General features: G+C 38.8%; 3 protein-coding genes across 9 annotated transcripts in view; 1 reads left to right on the top strand and 2 right to left on the bottom strand.

Annotated features, from left to right (window-relative positions):
• Window positions 1-17,678, top strand: part of LOC124302148 (uncharacterized) — an 88,233-nt gene that overhangs the window by 35,878 nt on the left and 34,677 nt on the right. The gene's annotated exons all lie outside the window — the stretch shown is intronic.
• On the bottom strand, window positions 11,223-13,007 carry LOC124302150 (balbiani ring protein 3-like). The gene is made up of 3 exons (XM_046757981.1): window positions 12,822-13,007; window positions 12,546-12,716; window positions 11,223-12,396 (listed from the first exon to the last, which is right to left on the bottom strand). The coding sequence occupies exons 1-3, from the start codon at window positions 12,989-12,991 to the stop codon at window positions 12,384-12,386; spliced, it is 354 nt and encodes a 117-aa protein (XP_046613937.1). The 5' UTR covers window positions 12,992-13,007; the 3' UTR covers window positions 11,223-12,383.
• On the bottom strand, window positions 14,595-15,944 carry LOC124302864 (uncharacterized). Its single transcript, XM_046759434.1, has 2 exons — window positions 15,788-15,944; window positions 14,595-14,875 (listed from the first exon to the last, which is right to left on the bottom strand). Exons 1-2 carry the CDS (start codon window positions 15,888-15,890, stop codon window positions 14,595-14,597), a joined length of 384 nt encoding a protein of 127 aa, XP_046615390.1. The 5' UTR covers window positions 15,891-15,944.

Genomic DNA, 17,678 nt, shown 5'->3' with positions numbered 1-17,678 from the left:
CGTTGTTGTTAATGTCTCCTATACACATTTCAAACATTCCAAATTCGCATGTTAATTTTTTTCCTTTTTTGACCTCTGAATTCTTCACAATCACGCACATTACCTAAATTGTTACGAAACTTTTTAGTCTCGCTCTCTAACCTTTCCCCGCGGTTTATCGTCAAGCCGCCCTTTCGTGTATACGCGAAATATAATTTTCAATGCTTATGGTAGTTACACGGTGTGTAGCTTCAGACGACGTCTAACTTCTAATCTGTAGCTAAGCTGTGGCTATAAGACGGAAAGATTAAACTTTAGTTTCCTGCTTAAACCCGGCTTCTCGCGATATTTATCCAGGTGTTGTATGTACGCGAGTTTGTAACATGCATACATATATACATATATATACATATATATATATATATACACGGTATAAAAGTTGGTATCCATCTTTCTTCGCAAAGTTCACAACTCCCGGCTTCTTTCATTACAACTATATCGATGCAGTCGAAGCTGGCTTACGGCGACATCACAGATTAACTCGGAATTACTTAGTGATTTCAAACACGAATCTCACTAATGTAAGTATTTATTCCGTTGAAACCATTAAAATATCTGTAAAAACCGTATGCCGTAATCAAAGGAATGCCTGTGAGTGAAAAAAATATTTTTGTCATTACGCAATTGATTTTTATCCTTTGATCGTATCGAGATATTTACGAGCCGGGTTATTCAATGTCTATCGGAATCATTTACTTGAATGAAAATGAGTAAATCCTGAAATAACCAACCAACTCGAGTGTACTTTGGAAAATTTATCAAAGTGTCTCATATTCACAATCTTTGCAAAAGGAATTGGTTTCGAATTTTAGTCTACTATGTGCCACCAAAGAAATTAAACATGTTTTCGTGGTCAAATCATTCCTAGTTTGTACCATTCCGGCACTTTTGGTTGACTCGGAAAAGACACGCGTCAATCGCGACGTGTCGGTGAGAGAAAGAGGGAGAGTAATAAAAATTGAGGAAAGAAAGAGTGGAAAAGATACCCGCGGAAAGTTTCCATGCCTCCGTTTACCTCTGTTCTCGTACAAAATACTTTCATCCATCCAAATCCTTGGGTCGTTATTTTTACCCCAATTCGAAACGGCGCGAGTATATAAATGAAAAAGGCGACATTCCCCGAGCCTCGTATCCGCTCTTGATATTGAGATGATGGAAAAGGGTTGTGGTTGGACTACAATGATCCCGCAATGTGTCTGCAAGGATAATACGCCGAAGCTTGAAAGATTATCGTTGGCAGTTGTCCGCGGAATGAAAGACCGAAGGGTGAAAACGTGCGGAGACTAAGTCCGCAATATTTACTCTCTTCCTATCTATGTGCGAGCTTATGCCGGATACCATACCTCGAACCTTATCCAGACACTCGGACGATGGTGAGGCTCTACTTCAACTATCCATTAATTTCACTCAAGCGCCTCGAGAGATTGTTTCGGGTACAGAGATTAGACCGAATTCTGCAACCCCTTCAGAAGTTAAAACCCTTGTCTTCCCTAAAAATCTCCCTGAATTCTGACTCGATTAACATGCTCCAATTGTAACTGCAGCTACTGCCAAGGTGCTTTGAGATATGATCGGACGAGCTGCCGTGTTGACCTTACTTACTCGGTACGAGCACGAAAGCGACGCAGCTTCGTTTCGTAATTTTACACTCGGACGGTTCGGGCTTTGATACCTGAATCAGTAGAACATACATCCAACCGGCATCATCCACAACTCTAGTTTTTAGTCCCAATCCGTCGACCCACGTTGGGTTTCTCTGCGACCCTCGGTGTGCGACAGGGTGAAGAGTAAGTTATTCATCTGGAAACGGATTTCCTGTCATACGAAAAACCAGTTCCAACAGGTTTCGGAGCCGACGTAGACTTGGGCTTGATTTCTCTTTTGGAAAAGAATCGTTCGATGCGGTTTCTTCCCCTAGTTTGAGGAAACTATAACAGCATTCGGTTACTCTTCGCTTATTTACGATTTTCTCAATTATACGTACTTTGATTATCGTTTGAGGACCGTTTAAGACCAACGATAAATACAATTTTCTATAAACGGCAATTTATCTCGGTGAATGGATGTTGAAGAGAAAAAATATTGCGTCCGTTTCTTCGAACCCTAACGATGGCCAACGACGATAAAACGATAATAAATGGCGCCGGGTAGAACGTAATTTTTTTTTCACGCAGACACGATTAGGGAGTAAAGCCAGCCATACGTATGGTGAGGTTGTTTCCGAGCCACAACCTCTCTTGGCTCAACATGGATTAAGTAGTCACGTCACAACCGGCGAGAAAGGTTTTTTGTGCAATTCATTTGAAAAAAAGGAAGCCAAGGTACCATATACAACACTGTTCGTTGAAAGATGTGATTCAAGCCAATTCCAAAGTGTGACTAATCGCAAGGTGAAGTTACGAATCTAGAATCCTAATCGAGAAACCTTTCCAAAATTTTGGAAAAGTGACGTACAACGTCTCACGCTTGAAAACTACTTTCAATCGTAATCCGAGACTATTTCCATATCACCTAGTTCGTATTTTTTTTTTTTTTATTACGAACAATATTACGTTGATCAAAGATCATTGTTTTCTTTGGTATTCGCGCACCAGAAAGGTATCGGGAAAATCAACTGTGACCTTTACATCGATGATTGGAAACGAAGAATTTTCATTTCCCGTGTTTTCTCGCGGGTATAGCCTATCATTCGCAATGAAATAGCAGAGTCGAACCAGCTTATAACAAACACTCGGCAACTGGCTGTCGGCAATCTTTCGAGACGTATACCGAAGGGGGATCTATTCTCTCGGTTCGCGGTCGCAATATCAGGAAAAGAATACTTATACCGAGTTCTTTCCTACCCCGCATAGCGAATCCATACTAAGAGTTCTACCAAATTTCTTTTATTTTCTACTTCATCCACGGCTTCTCCACTCGTTTCTCCATTTCTCTCCCTCGCTCTTTTTCGCTCTCTCTCTCTCTCTCTCTCTCTCTCTCTCTCTCTCTCTCTCTCTCTCATACCTGTAACTGTTATGTCAAGTTATTTCACGATTGCTGGGCTCTGACAGAGTCTCTCGTTCTGGATATTCGCCGGGATGCCGCGGGAAGATGGGATTTGCCAACGTCATCCAATCCCCTCGACGTTTTTTGCCCGTCGAAATTCTCTCGTATAAATACTTTGCTCGCCTGCAGTATTTCGTACGATCGTTGTATAAAAATATATTATGTTTAAGGGTCTTTGTACTGGAATCCCCCGAAGCTTCATCGTTTGAGTTTAATGAATAGAAAATTATTAATGAGCTAACTTGTGATGAATGATTGTATCCAATGAATATTGATGAGAAAATTTTACTCGTATTTGGAAATTTGTTTATTTTAAACATCAATTTATAGACTCATTTTGAAGATAATTTTTTCAAGAGGATGCCATTCAATCACTCAAATTTAATCACAGAAATTCAGAGAATGTTTCATCTCCATTTTAATCCGAAAACGCTACAGACGAATTACGTAATTATTAATAACTGAGTTCATTATAACCACGCGGAAAATTAAATACCGTTTATCAGTTGTAATTAAACGATGCAATACATTGATTGTTAGGATTCTACGAATTTAGCTCGAAAGTATACACTGAAGAATTTCTAATATTCAAAGGTGATTTTATCTTTCTATTTTCTATTCCGAGCATATCGATTGCTGCGACAATATTCTGTGTCGAAGAGTTGTCTGTACGAAATATAATCGAGTAAACAAGCTGTCTTGAACCTCAATATTCGTGATCTATATAACATAAATTGCATGAGTAAAAGATTAATCGCCTACCTAACAATGAATGTACAATATTGTTTGATGAATGCCTTAAACAACTAGAATGAGTAGAGAATAATTTTCGTTTGTGAGGGTAAACTTTCCTCCGTTTTTTGTGTCTAACAGTAAGCATGACGACAAACAACATCGTACAAAGCTTGACAATTTAGAGAAGGCGGTACAGAGTTGAAGGTTGAAATTTTGAATCCATCCGACAAAAGCCTCCCTCTCCCATCTTCAAGATTATACCAACCTGTTACAGGAATAACGACCGACGACGGAAAGAGGGGAAGAGGAAATGAAAAATTCGGGAAGCTCGAAAGTCGTTTTTTATTCTATCTTCGCGGCCGAACTTTATTGCGTATATATAAGTTATCTCGGAGAATATTTTATTCTCTTCAGAAATTCTCTGAACATTTCACGATGTATGTTTATTCACAAATCTTCGCGCATCGCGAACCATTGAAATTGTTTTATTTCACTTATGCATTCGTTTTACCTTTCTCATATTTGTGTCTGTGAAACATTGGTATGTAGATTCGGAAATAACACAGCGGTTCAAATGACGGGTAAAGAAAAATTTATCCGTAAGTAAAAAATGTTGTCGATAATAAGGTAAATCAAAAAACACAAAAATTCTAGTTTCACGTAAAAATGGAAAATGGGATGAATCACGATAATCAATTAACACGTGAAACCAGAACTTCTTGACAAGTTTTTGTTCAAAATTACCCGTGGAATCGGAACGCTATTCCCTATTTTTAATTTGAGATTTGCGAACTTGGATATTTGGAAATATTTCGGACTATTTTAAAATCGAGTACAGCCTGCAACCCCTAATCCCAAAGCAACGCGCCCAATTGTTCCCTGTCTCTTTTTTCAAATGGCGTAAAGGGATGGAGCGACACAGAACGCCGCTGCTAAAGTCGCTCGGTTGAGCGAAATGAAAGAGAGGCGTCGGCAGTGATGACGTAACTCCTTGTCTTTGGAGAGGTGAGCCACTCTCGTTTTCCCCTCGGGAATTCACCTTCACCCTTAAAACTGAAAGTATTTACCGTCACTGCAGTGCAGCGTCGTCTGCCTTTTCTCGTAGTAAATTGCACACTCCGTATAAATGAACGGGGCAATCCTTTTCCAGTTGCACAACGTTTCTAGCTGTTGCAGGATGCGGTACGCATCGTAACCTGCGGTTTTTTACGAACGAAAATTAACTTCGGTCCCTTTACTGACTCTTAAACCCTCCGATTGTGACCCCCTGTCCTTCACTTTCGGATTGTGATTTGCGCAACCCTGCCGGAAGGTTTTTCGGTCAAATCGGTGTCCTGTGATGTACTTCTTTTGTCGTTCTCATCTTCAGATTACTGCGGAAATCATGAACTTTGTTTAATTCGATTTTTGCATTTTTCCTGCGCCGTTGACAATCCACCAAAGTGAATAAATCCAGTCTAAGCACAACGAGGATGAGAAGGTTGGTGAGTTTCATAGTTTGAATCGCAGTAGTCGGTTAATATTTACTTCTCTCATCAAATTTATTGCCATTTTATATTCTTTCTTCGTCAAATTCTATTACGCCTGACTTGGAATTTGCAGTATTATTATTATCTATATCGGGGTTCTTGGTTCTTTCGAGAACTCTTAAATTCTGGACTGAGTTAAAAATCTTTTGAATCCAGCGGTGCTTGCAAAAACTTGTCGTACGAAGACGATTTTCAAGACGTTGGCCACGTTTGCAAGCGAACGGGATGTTTGAAATATAAAAACCAAGACATTTCAGAATAGTCAATGAATCCTTCAAGCTCTCGCGGAATGAAGTTTTTTTAAACTGAAATTCGGGTTGGTCACAATTTCTTTCATTAAATGGCGTGTTTTTTTAGACTTTCGGAAATACTTTTATCACGAAAGAAATAGTAACCAAGCCAAATTCCAGTTTGTAAGAAAAACATTCCGTGGGAGCTTAAAGGATTCATTGACGATTCTAAAAAGTCTTGATTTTTGTGTCTCAACCATTCCATTTGCCTACAAACGTGGCCACCGTTTTGCAAATCGTCTTCTGCAAAGCTCCGTTCAAACCAACGTACAGGAGTCAATTTTTGAGGTAATTTGAAAAACGTTCTTGTGTTCTAGAGAGTCATTCCGCAGCTTTCAAATGCATTTTGTTTCGCTCTGTTCCATCCGTTAGTTTAGTCAAAATAAAAATCTAAATAAAATGATCGTTCTCTGCTACCCTTGCCTCGGCACCTCCCTTATACCTACAGCCCCAAAAGGAACTCGATTGTCGTTTACGATGTCGCCTCGGTGCTTTTAGAGCGAAGGTTTTCATCTCAGAGTTATAGCGAAGGCGAAGCGCTTTTACTTATCATTCAGCCACCGGATAGTAATACGTAAACAGTATGTTACGCATTTACGTAATGTCGTTTTAGCGCAGATCCTTCATCTTTACAAAACGCCCTGTACGTGTATAATGCAGGAAATGATCACGTAGTTCGACTGGTGCTTCAGACCTGGACGCGACCCAACCTTGACAAATCATAAAATATTCATGACGAATTCAGTGGAACGCTTGCGGCGCTTTACACATGGATTGTTCCAACTGTCGTAAAGGATTTCAACGGACCCTGTAGCTTTCCGTGCTCTGGATGGTCTCTCTATTCGCAAAGGAAATACGACGCCGTTCGTGGTCGTTGCTTTTACGATATGTATATATAGGCAAGTTGATCCTCAACGCCACGATTTCAGTTTCACAGGCAAACTTGCTAGGCAACGTCGGATGTCTTTGGCAATAAATTTTCTCACCTTTAGTATGCGACTCTTCTTGAAATATAAGGTTCCGGAAACCGCGGAAGCACTTTTCTCGAATTTTTTTCAGCTGCTCGAGGGACACGACAAGTCATTGGCAAAATTGTAATCTGTCAATTACAAATTATAAGTTACAAATGTTAATACAAATTACGTAATTCGTAATCGAGAGGATAACAAGCCGCGTTTTACATTTGTATTTTTGTTTGGAGCAAAAAATCAAGTCCAAATTACAATTTGAATACGTTTCTTTATAATTCAAATCGAAGAAATACAAATTAGTAATTTATTTCGCTTCAATAACAATTTTTGCAACCAAATAACATTTTCATTTGGATCAATCGTACGATTCCCAAATGTGATTGATATCTTTATTCGATTGAATTAAAAGTCTTTTTTTTAATGTCATCGATCGTTGCATGAAATTTCTGATTTCTCATACCTCTGTGTTTACAACAAACATATACGCGAGTAGATGCAAGTATAATTTGTATTTTATTTCATCCTTATCACAAAATCCAAACGTAAGTTGCATCGTTTAATTTGTGGTTGATGAAATGCAAACTTTCCAACTATAATTCGCGTGCTACAAACGTTGGAATATAAAAAAAAACGACAACTTGATTCATGCATTAATCCTTTCGCACACCGTGTAGGACAATTATCAGCGAGGTTGATCTTGTGCAGCTGAATTCTCGTGCAACGATCGAAGTAGACAGTTGGTCTTCGGTAGTCATTAGTACCTACAGTGGATTCAGCCATGATATTTCGAGAGTCCCATTCCAAAGGGGTTGAATTAATAGGGTTACGTCCTGCGAGCGCGAGGGTGAAGCTCGGGGAAATTCTCTACGGATTTCCAAACTATTCTACAGAGTTTGATGCGGCGTATCGCATCGCATTCAAGCGCTTTGTAAAACGTATTTAACGCGTAAATATCTCGAGTGTTTGATTTACTCTCGCTGCTCGTTGACATAGAAAACGAAATGGCAAAATGAACTCGTGCTGCGGAATTTGCAAATGAACCTCTAGCGATTCGGGTTCAATTCAAATCTGAATATTCGTTTGCGATTTGTAAATTATTCGAATGATTTAACGAATTTGACACGATTCTTCACTTTGTTATCTATCGAGTCGACTCTCGTGAACACACGTAACTTTTTTAGCATTTTTTATCCATTTTATATCCAGTATTGCAATGATATGCGAACTTGTTTTCTGATTTCAACGATGAAACTACCGTTACGATTGTATTATGGAACCTACAGTGGCGGAAAAAACGATCATAAAATATGATAAGACCGAAGCTAATCGAGTCAAGTCTAATTAAAAAAGTTCCTGTAATCTGGAATGAAATTTAAAAACACTTAATTTCAGGTGTAAACACCTTTTCATATCAACAATGTCAGAAAAACCATATTCGTCTACTGTTTTTTGACTCGATAATTCAAATTTCTCATCCGATTCCGACTACAAAATTAATTAAAAAAAAAATAAGTTCGTATCAGTTAATGTATGTAATGAGATGTTTTAATTTCTTCCTCTGTCACAGCAATTTCTTTTGTCGGATGCCAATCCGTCTCTTATGTGTATATCTACCTACACAGTTTCAATTGAAATGTTCCTTTTTTTCTCTAAATTCCGTCGAAACCGACTTTCTTCGAAACGACGAAACAACGCGATTTCTATTTGAGATTTTCGATGCGGTTCTCGCAGGTCTGTCTAGCCGTTCACCCCGTTCATCCGTTAATCCGAAGAGAGTGAAATGTCTCTCGAATTCGCGACGTATACAACGTTAGTTTCGCGAATGCGTCCAAAATTTGAAAGGACCCAACCGGCTGCAGCTACGAGTAAGAACACAAGACAGGGTACGCAAGGATTAACAATTCAAACAGAGGAGTGCAAAGCCGCGAGTTTAGCCCTGGGTTTTCGAAGGGTTGAAACTCCGGAGAGTGCGAAGGTTGGAGGGTGGAGAACGAAGACGCGTTTAGATCATGATTCGGGAGCAGGCAGAAGCCTCGAGCTTTTGCTGCCTCGTCCATTCTTTCTTCAGCGATGCAAAAACTCGCAAGGAATTTCCCTTTGCAGGGCAGACTTCCCGGCGCCAACAAATTATAACTTCTCACTTTCCCGGCGAAGCTATTAGTTTTGCTCACAGTTTGGCAAAGGGTACATAATTGAATGCTCCCTCTCTCCCTTTTTCCCCCCTCGCTTTCAACCCCGCTTTTTGGGGCAGCGAGTCGGCCTCGAAGCAACGTACGCAACGCCACGTTTCTACGAAACCGTCGCCATTACTCTAGGATACTTATTTCCGGTGCAGTTCACCGCCGGAAACGCACCGCCGGTTAGGCGAACAGGATGGTATCCGGAAATTTTTTAATCACGCTTTTTACTAGAAATTAGTCGATTCTTTGTCGAAATTATAGAGATTTGGAATTGGTTTAATGATCGTACAATTAACAACCGCAAATTCCTTGGTCACTAATCGATGTTAAATTTAATTTGTGTAGCATAGATTACACTAAAGTGACAATTTCTGAAATTATAATAACTGAAAAAACATACAACAAGCTTCGCTAAATGATTTCGCAATCGCAACTTAATCTTTCAGTTCGCAGTACCAAAACTTTGCATAGAAAAGATTGACATATTTTTGTCTTTCATTCGAAATGATTTGAAGAAATTTAGTTCCGTTGACAGAAGATTTGTTTTTTTGTATGTTTATAGTAAGTCCAAGATTAACTTACATAGTAACACAATTTCAGCTTTTAAAGAACTAAACATTCTCCGAGTGCATCCTTGTTTTTTAGTTCGTTTATTTCGTTTACGTCTCCTTTCGATAGATCAAAATAAATAAAATCACACGGAGGTTGATACGTGTGCGAGCCGATGGACGTGTTACATCGAATACATTTTTAAAGACCGAAGTTAGGTCGACGCTTCAGAGATGTCAAACTTTTTCGAAGAGCTGTTTGACGGCTCAAACTCCGCAAAAACTTTCGGCATCGATTCGGTCGGTTGACAGTTGACGTTGTTAAAAAATGAATAAAAAAGAAATGTTACATGATTTCACGTGACTTGAGGTATGAACATTGGAATAATAAATTGGGGAGACTTATTACCGAGTGAATCGAACTGATTTCAACAACGGTTAAATGTATAAGGCATGCTTGGCCAAACAGGCTAGTCTTTCTAAAACTTTTCCAAATTATTCGAATTTTAGTACCGCTCGAGAAAGTTTATTGTAAATATTTTTCAAATTCTCAAAGTGAACCTTTTCGGAGGGCGAATTGAAAAAAAATTATTCAAAAAATATGAAAACTGTGAGTTTCAGCAAACACATGAGAGACCAAAAAGGTTTCAGTTATCGGCTGTCTCTTCCAATGCATTCTTGATTTAATAATTTTATTTGTCACATTTAGGGCTTTTTTCGACAAAAGTTAAAAAAAAAGTATCGTATTTGTGGAATATCACTGCATATTTTAATGGCCTGAAGGTAAAAAAATGACAAAAAGATTTCTCGACGAGTGCTTTGGTATACCAGATCAGAAAAAATCAAAAGGTATTCCGTTCCGTTTTTATTGTATATGTGCGAAATTCTAGAAACATACCGAAGTCTGTAAGATTCCTCGTGGTAATCGGTAATTGACTCACGAATAAAATAACATTTCGCGCATGAGGAAATAAAATCCCGTCTATAAGCTAGCTAAAAAGAAATATTACCGAAATTAACATCTTCTGCTACCTTGTAAGTGGAAATTAAAACAGATGTAGGGTATCTTCCGATCCGTCTATAATGTTGAAATTAGTCAGGTACCTTGCAATGTCAGGGAAATATGCTTTCAGGAGTGATAATTTATACCTTATATATCTAAAGTGCTCCGGGAAAGTTTGATTATGTATTGTACATAGTATAATACATACGTACAGAAATTGATTCTGCCCTGGTCTAAGGTAAAGTCTACGTATATACGTATATACTATACATTATATATTATATATCTATAACAGGTACATAGTGGAGCTGGTAGTGAAATTTAATTAAATTTAAAGTAAACAAGTTCTTAAATGCGAACGAGTATGAGAAATTCTTCATTCGCTCGAGGCTGAATAGGAAATTTAATAACCCATCTATTAATTCTCTAGAAAATTCTCTAGAGAAACTACTTTCGGTTAATCAGAAGGGGAAATATCGACGTGCACTTGAAGTCAACCGTTCGGAAAATAAGGCACCGGCCGCTTCCGGGATAACAAATTTTCGAAAGTTCTCGCAACTTACGGTGAAGTGTTTCAAAATTTATGAGAAGTAATGATGATTCTCTATTGGGAGGAAGCGATGCGTGCTCTAGCTATTTTGAATTTCGCTAATTTTTTTCCTTGCGAAATCAAAACGTTTTCAAAGTTTCCGCAGGATGAATTTTTTTTCACGCGTTTGTTTATATCGATTTTTCTTCATCCAGTTGAACGATGAATTCAATGAAAAGTTACAAATAATCTGTCAAACTTTCGGAACGTTAGAATAACGTTGAAATTGTTGTTCAATTATTGTATAATAATGTTGGGATCAGAAACAATTTTTAATTAATTTAAGGCTGTAACGTACAATCGCACTTTTGTCGTTTTTTTATTTCTCATCATTATTCTCTATCCTTTTACATTTCGGTGAAATTCTTCGGAAATTGGCGTGATTAAACGTAAAGTTGTATAAATCTTTTATCATTGATCGTTGAATATCCGGGATTATCGAAGATTAAACGCACCGTTCTGGAATACGCGATGGTAATCTATTCGGAGCGTATAAAGGTAGGAGTATTACTTCTACTAATTCGAGCAGCAATTATAGTTCGTAAAATTTCTCGCTATTCGTGAAACCCTTTGAAGTACAATGATGGAGAAAATTTAAAACGTTTTCGCTCGAACCACGACAGGTATAATTGACAGTGGATCCGTATAAACAGGGTGACCATTTTTCAAACCACTTTTGCAAACGGAAGAAAAGACAATCGGAAAAAATAAATAAAAATAGCATCAATTTTAGGGTGCAAAGTAATATGGCGAAAGAGTTCACACGAAATTAACCCTAGAAGTGACGAGGGTCAAAATTGATGGATTTAGTACGAAGTGCCCTCTGGAAAAAAATGAGAGGAAGGAATAACCTTTTAACCTCTGATACAATTACACTGTTGTATGACTGCCGACATTATTCCAATGATAGTGCAAAAAATGTTTCGTCCTAGTGGGGAAAAAGTGCTTTTGCTTGCACTCCGCTATGAGAATAAAGCTTGTTAACCACGCTTTTGTCACACAATATTCGTCTCCGGGCCACTCATCGTGAAAAGACCTACTTTGCATCCTCGATGTACAATCTATTACCTCAACCGCTTGTTTCTACTTCTAGGATCCCTTTTTTATTCCCGTCTTTTAACTTTAACGATTAACTTTTATGAAATGGAAATTATATTCGAACATGAAACTCGGAATGTTTTTCAGGGATCTGTATAGTTACGTGCGACCATGTTGTTTGTTTTTTTTTTTTTAAACACACATCATATTTATTCGTTTGAACAAAAGTTTTGTATTCAAGTTTTTCCTCGAGCATGATAAAACGATATCTTTAACTTGTGAAAAACAAATAACAATATTGCTTGAAATTATCTTCATTACAAAACCAAGAAGAAGCTTATCAAGCAAAACAACGGCCACTTGCGGAGAAGTAAAGCCACACCGTATAAACGCAGGGAGACTCGTATGGGATTATATTATTGAACACACCTGAAATCGAATAAATGTGCGTAAATATGTAGCATTGATCATAGAAATTGTTGATGTAGCGAATCTGAATTGAAGACATTACACTGCAATCGCTCGATGACATCGCGGTGAAAATTCTCGGTACACAAATTTGGAAGAATAATACTCACTTGCAGTGAGCTTTGCTCCATCTACGTCCAATCGTACATTTCATCGGCAACATCATGCACTTGCAGCCTTCATCTTCATCCCACCACATTCCTAATTGTTTCTGGCATTCGGTACTGTTCTTTTTTTCGTCCTCGTGCTCATATTCGCGATTTGGTAGTTCATTCATACACCTGTAGATTGGTGTTTTCCGTAATAAAATAGCGATTCCAGTAAACACAGATCGGCAACATTAACTCAAGACCTTCAGCTTTCAAATTTGGGATGATGATACTCACGTGCAGTCAGTTTCGCTCCAAATCCCTTGACTTGAACATTCCCTTGGCATCAGCGTGCACTTGCAGGAACAGTCATCTTTATCCCACCACATTCCTTCTTGTTCTTCGCATTTCATTTTGTTCTCTCTTTCTGCCTTGCACTCACATTTGCAACTTTTCCAATCGTACATTTGTCGTGCGTTGCAGTCCATCGGCAAATTCTTACACTTACACCTGCAAATTGGTGTTTTACGTAATAAAACAGTAATCAGCTGCCGCGTCAGCAACGGTTGTAATTTTTGCTACAAAATACATACGAAGTTGAGAACTTGATACCGATCAAGAATTTCCGAACGGAAAACGCGGTTTGTTGATAACATCACAGTCTCGATAGACAGAAAAAATAAGTCTGTATCATCTGTACAACATTAGTGGCTCGGTGGGATTTTACATTTTGAGCCCGCACGGAAAAAAAAACCAACTTGGGTGTAAATTCGCACCCTCAACTCGTGGACAATGCTAAATACCCACCGAGAAAAAAATTCAGGGTGCTAATTTACCCCAAGTTGGAGTAAATTATCTCCGTGATGGAGAGAAAACTGTTTTCGCTATCAAACGCCAATTCCCTCAAGGCAAAGCGCGCTATCGGCAAACTGTTATAAACTTCACGCTGATTCACAGTGCAGGCGAATGTTTCTGTTACATACATTCCATGTTCATGTTACATATTACCGTTCATTCATAATCCATTATATTGAAAATCAAATCGAATTAAACACATTAAAAAATCGTTTCTTCGCCAAAAATATGATGAAAAGTATTCTACTGGTAAACGAGTCGCACAACGGGGAGGAGATTTTTTCTAAACATCGAGCAACTACATGGAACAACTGTGCTGGTCGGTAATGGAATACTACTATTTCAGCCACTTTTTTAAACCTAATCGTCTGCAGGACTCTCAATATTATAGAGAAAGGTGAAAATGCGTATAAGAAGTATCTTTTCCAACCGATAGTGAATGCATCTACTGGTATAGAATCTCGGTCTTTGAACCAAGAAACAAATCGAGTGCATTTATAGTTCGTTCTAGTCGCTTGTAGCTCTACGAGTATCTCTGCAGGTTCAAATTTTTTTCGTATTCCTTAAATCTGTTTCTGATTCCCGTTTTCTAGATTCAAAGTCTGCCTCTGAACTTTCCTTGGACGAGATGTAAGAGGCCAGAATCCAAATCTGTCGCCTCTCACACCACGTCCATATCTGTTTTGCCAGATCACTTAGATTTTTTAACCGAATACCGCTATTGCGGTTGATATAGCAACTCGTGGCTGTGTTGCCAAGTCTTAATAATATCGCGGTACTAATGCCGAAAGAGCGTGATCGCTATACTTACCCACACTAACTCGATACGCCCTTTTGGCATTAGCACCGCGATATATCGCGTTCTAGGATTTCATTCATTTATTTTCTTTTCCTATCTTTTATAGTCTTCTCGATCCTCAGTTGATTATTTTCTTGGTCCGATGATGTGCTTCTGCTACTTTTTTTACCCATTTTTTTGGGTCTGTTTTGCCCGATCGTTGTGGCTTGTTGGCACAAAGAATAATGACGAGAACTATATCTTCGCGAGTTGGTGGACAAAAAATCTTTTCTTAAATAATAGCTTTAAAACTGTGGCGATATCGGTATAAAGCAGCGGTACAACGAGATGATCCAGAGGAAGAGGCGTGCAATACAACTCCGTCTACATCGGAAGCGAACACTTGACAAACATTAACGTTCGAAAATGATTAATTCTCACCAGCAACGGACGTGTTCTTCGACCTTGACGGCAGCGCACTGCCTTATCTTCCTGCGGCCGTACCAAGGTTTTAAATCAACGTAAACTTCAGTCATCCTTGTTTCTATCGGCTCACAGGATAAGCCAGTCGTACAGTAGCCGTCGCATCGTTTAACGGAAGCTACCGGTAGCACGAACCGATACCCTGGTATGGGTTTCAGATCAACGATGCGATCGTAGACTCGACACATGCTGTTTCTGACGGTTTCCCTTATTCCGAGATGCGCCGTTTGACAATCTGGGAAGAGAAAAATTGAAACCTATTATAGGTTTATTCATTAAACAGAGTCTTTCAAATATTTGAAGTGAGATTTCTCTCGTAATTATCGCTGGCAAGTTCTTGCGCGCTCTGCGTATTCCATAAGACATTCGGATGAAGTTTAGAAATCTTGGAAGAATTATTGACTCCGAGACCTTATAACATTGACACTGGCCGGCCATGCTCCCAACGAATCGTCGGAATTAAGAAATGATATTATTTTTGAACTGACCGTCACACCAAAGATTTCTTATCATTCCTGCAATACTGATACTCTAAACTTGAAGTCACAGAAGAAAAAGAAAATGTCATTCGATTCGCGGCTCACTCTTTTCGAGTGCCCATCGATGCTGTACAAAATTTACGTTAAGGTGAGTTTCCCACACAAAATTATTCTGTAAATTTAAATCAGCCAAATCACAAAGCTACTTTGCGGATAAATATTTTCAATGGGTGAACAATTCACGGGTATCAACTATTTTCGGAAGAAAAAATTACTCTGAAGCAACTCCAAGTTGTGTAGGTTATAGATCTCCATGCTTATACAATCCATGGAGCTGCTTCACCCACCTGGTGTAAGATTATTCCAGAAGAGGACTCCGTGTACAGATTACCGGTTGGATTTTTCATTTTTTCAATTTTTGTTTCATAGATTTGCTTTGAATAGCAGGATTTTGTGTGAAATAATAACGTGAAAACGTAATCTTGTCCGTGATAATATCGTCTAGGATCGTTTCGTTCGGGACGGATTTGTGTAAAATTATTTTGTTCCAAATCATATTGTGTACGATCAATTTGCGTAGAATAACTTCGTGCAGAACCGATTTATGTAGGAACAGCGCATATTCGTTATTTTTCTATTTTTATCGGGATTGAAACTATGGAACTCACCAATCTCCATTTGCTTCCCGTACATAGACTCGATCACTTGACATTGGGCGATTGTCAACACCGAAACAAATATGCAAAAACCAAAGGAACCGATCAAGTTCATTATTTGTGCTGAGTAATCCGTAGATGGAAATAACAAAAAACTATTCCGCAGGACTGCGATTTGATTCGTACGAAAGCTCGTCGAGCTCTGTGCTTCGGACCGTTTCGTAACTCTCGACGTTCTCAGGGCAAACCCTTGAAAAATTAAACCGCTTATACCGCCACCGACCCGAGAAACACAAATATGGTCGCTTGGAGAAAAGTTTGTTAATCGCGAAGTGTATTACCTTCCGCTTGATTGTGAGCAGTGTGGTTCCTTATCCTCCTAGGATGTGGTCGATCCACCAGTCCTCTGATTACACTGGCCTGCTAAAAAATACTTTTTTTTCTCCTTATTACTATGTGTAATTATAACTGATTTAATGCTCATGAATCGACCATAGTATCAAAAAATAAGTACCGCGTATACTTTTTATGTAATTTTTTTTAAGGGATGGGGGCGGCGGGAGGAGGCGGGAGTACAGCTTTTGAGTAGACTTTTTTCTCAAAGCAAACGAAAGCACTTGGAGCAAATTGAGTTTTAAGGCTTTATAATTTATAATTCAAGAAAATCTTAGATTCTTGTAATTGAAATTAATAATAAAATGGCGGCATGGCGCATATATGTAACAAACGACCATGTTTTCAATCCGGTGGCGCAGATTTCTCAGTCAATTTATATCCGAGCGACATGAAATTTTGACAGAATCTTCAAATCTTGTCTATCGATCCGAGCTCGTGGCTCGAAAACTTGATGCGTTTTTCTCATTTTCACGATTTCTTGCAACTCTGGATGAATCGAAAGCGAACACTGACACACGTTAAGGTTTCAAAGTGATTGATTCTCACATGCTATCGCATCGTTTAACGGAAACCTTCGATGGCACCGATATCCTGGCATGAGTTTCAGATCAACGAGTCGATGCTGCTGCTTCTTATGGATTCCGCTAAATAACGAATATGCGAGCGACAATTAGCTGACAAAAAAATTAAGCCTCAGACCTTGAACTTATCTTGCTTTCTGTTCCGGCTTCAAAACACTTCAAGAAATATTGCATGATAATCGCCGACAAGTTTCTACACGAACTGCGAGATTAAAAAGACAGTTAACCGATCCCATGATTTCAGGAATATTGCAAGAATTTAAAACTCCCATACTAATTATGATACCCGTAAACTCGAACGAACCCGATATTTATCAGATAACAAAGTCTGATCCGATTAACAAATCGTTGTTGTCACATTTTCGTTGACATCGAAATCGTCGAACTCACCAATTTCCTCATGGGCGTTGTAATCGGCGTTGCGCTTGGACTGGATTTTTTCGCCATGAGCGATTGTCAATGCCGCGAGTGAAAAATGCAAAGTCATGACGGAACGAGGATCATGTTTTCTTCACCGATCTGAAGATGACGATGACTCTGAAATATGTCGCGGTATTGCGCTTTGACTCGTCAAAAAACTCGTCGAGCTAGCTTCCTTTTATTTGCAACGGACGGTTTCACAACTATCCATGTCCTAACGTGGAAAATACCAATGTGGTCGCCAAGAAAACGGTTCATTTTTATCCGCTTCTTTTGAAGTAGAATGTTTCGTACTTATTCCTGTAGGTTGTGGTCGACGCAATCAACTTCTACCGATTAATTGTCGTTAGCAAAATTCAGATTATATTCCTACTCCTAATACAGGATGATGAATTTGGACGAGACTACGATTGTAGCGTGCGACTGTGTTTATTTCTCCAGTTGACATCATTGTGGTTTTTGATGTCATTGAATAACATCGAACCTGGATTTTCCCCGATCGAAAA

This window comes from Neodiprion virginianus, chromosome 4, assembly GCF_021901495.1.
Source record: "Neodiprion virginianus isolate iyNeoVirg1 chromosome 4, iyNeoVirg1.1, whole genome shotgun sequence".
In the NCBI taxonomy this organism is placed as follows: domain Eukaryota; kingdom Metazoa; phylum Arthropoda; class Insecta; order Hymenoptera; family Diprionidae; genus Neodiprion; species Neodiprion virginianus.
Note: the sequence above shows the minus strand (reverse complement) of the source record. Positions and strands in the feature narration are given on the sequence as shown.